Genomic DNA, 1,147 nt, shown 5'->3' on the forward strand with positions numbered 1-1,147 from the left:
TGCTCATTTTTAGCCTATTCAAGCCTGGAATTCGTCCATTTCTGCCAAAATTTCTGTATGTCTGTCTGTATGTCCGCATGTCCATTTTGAGTATTTCAGACTAGTTTTAAGCTCAAAATTGCTCATTTTTCAGCGATTTTTAGCTTAAAATTGCTTGAAATTGCTCATTTTCAGAAAAATCGCAGTATGTCTGTCCGTGTGTCCGGATGTCCATTTTTAATCGTGAAATTTCAAAATTCCAAAAATCTGAAAATTTCAAAAAATGTAAAAATCCGAAAATTCAAAAAAAGTAGAAAAATCTGAAAATCCTAAAATTCTAAAAATCCGAAGTTTTCAAAAGTATTCCAAATTGCGGAATTCGTCCATTTCAGCCAAAATTTCTGTGTGTCTGTCTGTGTGTCCACATGTCCATTCAGAGATTTTAGACTAGTTTTAAGCTCAAAATTGATAATTTTTTATGGTTTTTGGCTCAAAAAAGCTCATTTTAGATAGATTTTCGTAGGTTTTTTGTCTGTCTGTGTGTCCATGAGTTTTCGATTTTTGGCTGTTTTTCATGAATTCTGGTTCAAAATTGCTCATTTTCAGTCATTTTTGACTCAAAATGGACCATTTTTCAGCGATTTTCAGCCAAATTTCTGTCTGTCCGTGTGTCCGGATGTCCATTTCTGAACATTTCTAGGCTTATTTTGACCCAAAATTGTTCATTTTTCAGCGATTTTTCGCTCCAAACTCACCGCCACCACTACCGATGGACTCAAATCGAGCACAAACACAATTCTATAGTATCTCGAGATATATGTGCACTTGGTGTTGACCGTAACCAAAAATTCCTCCTCATCGTCCAGAATCTCCGTTCCATCACTTCCTGTTGGCACGATTCCAACTACGGTCATCTCCTGACCATATTCATCCCCGGTTTTTCGTTTTTTCCCATCTGATGACGTGGATTTTGAGCTTCCAGACGATTCTAGGCGTTTTGGCGCTGTTGAATTTCGAAAATCCGACGATTTTGACGATTTTTGGTCGTAAAATTCGGATTGCTCATCTTCTGAATCCTCTGAGTCTTCTGAATCCAAATCTTCGGGTTTTGGGGGTTTCGGGCACTCGAAATCTCGAAAATCCCTCGAATTTTCAGCGTTTTCAGCGT

At 37.7% G+C, this 1,147-nt stretch overlaps 1 protein-coding gene across 1 annotated transcript in view; it reads right to left on the reverse strand.

The window, feature by feature from the left end:
• The window catches only part of CBG18724, a gene marked incomplete at both ends in the record, with an annotated part of 40,522 nt that extends 39,629 nt beyond the window's left edge, over positions 1 to 893 (reverse strand). The window contains one exon of the mRNA XM_045241741.1: positions 735 to 893. Within this exon, the coding sequence (XP_045096561.1) occupies positions 735 to 893 (159 nt within the window). The remainder of the gene's footprint in view (positions 1 to 734) is intronic.
• Between the last annotated feature and the right edge of the window lie 254 nt (positions 894 to 1,147).

The sequence above is a fragment of the Caenorhabditis briggsae genome (assembly GCF_000004555.2).
Source record: "Caenorhabditis briggsae complete genome, chrII, whole genome shotgun sequence".
NCBI classification, from domain to species: domain Eukaryota; kingdom Metazoa; phylum Nematoda; class Chromadorea; order Rhabditida; family Rhabditidae; genus Caenorhabditis; species Caenorhabditis briggsae.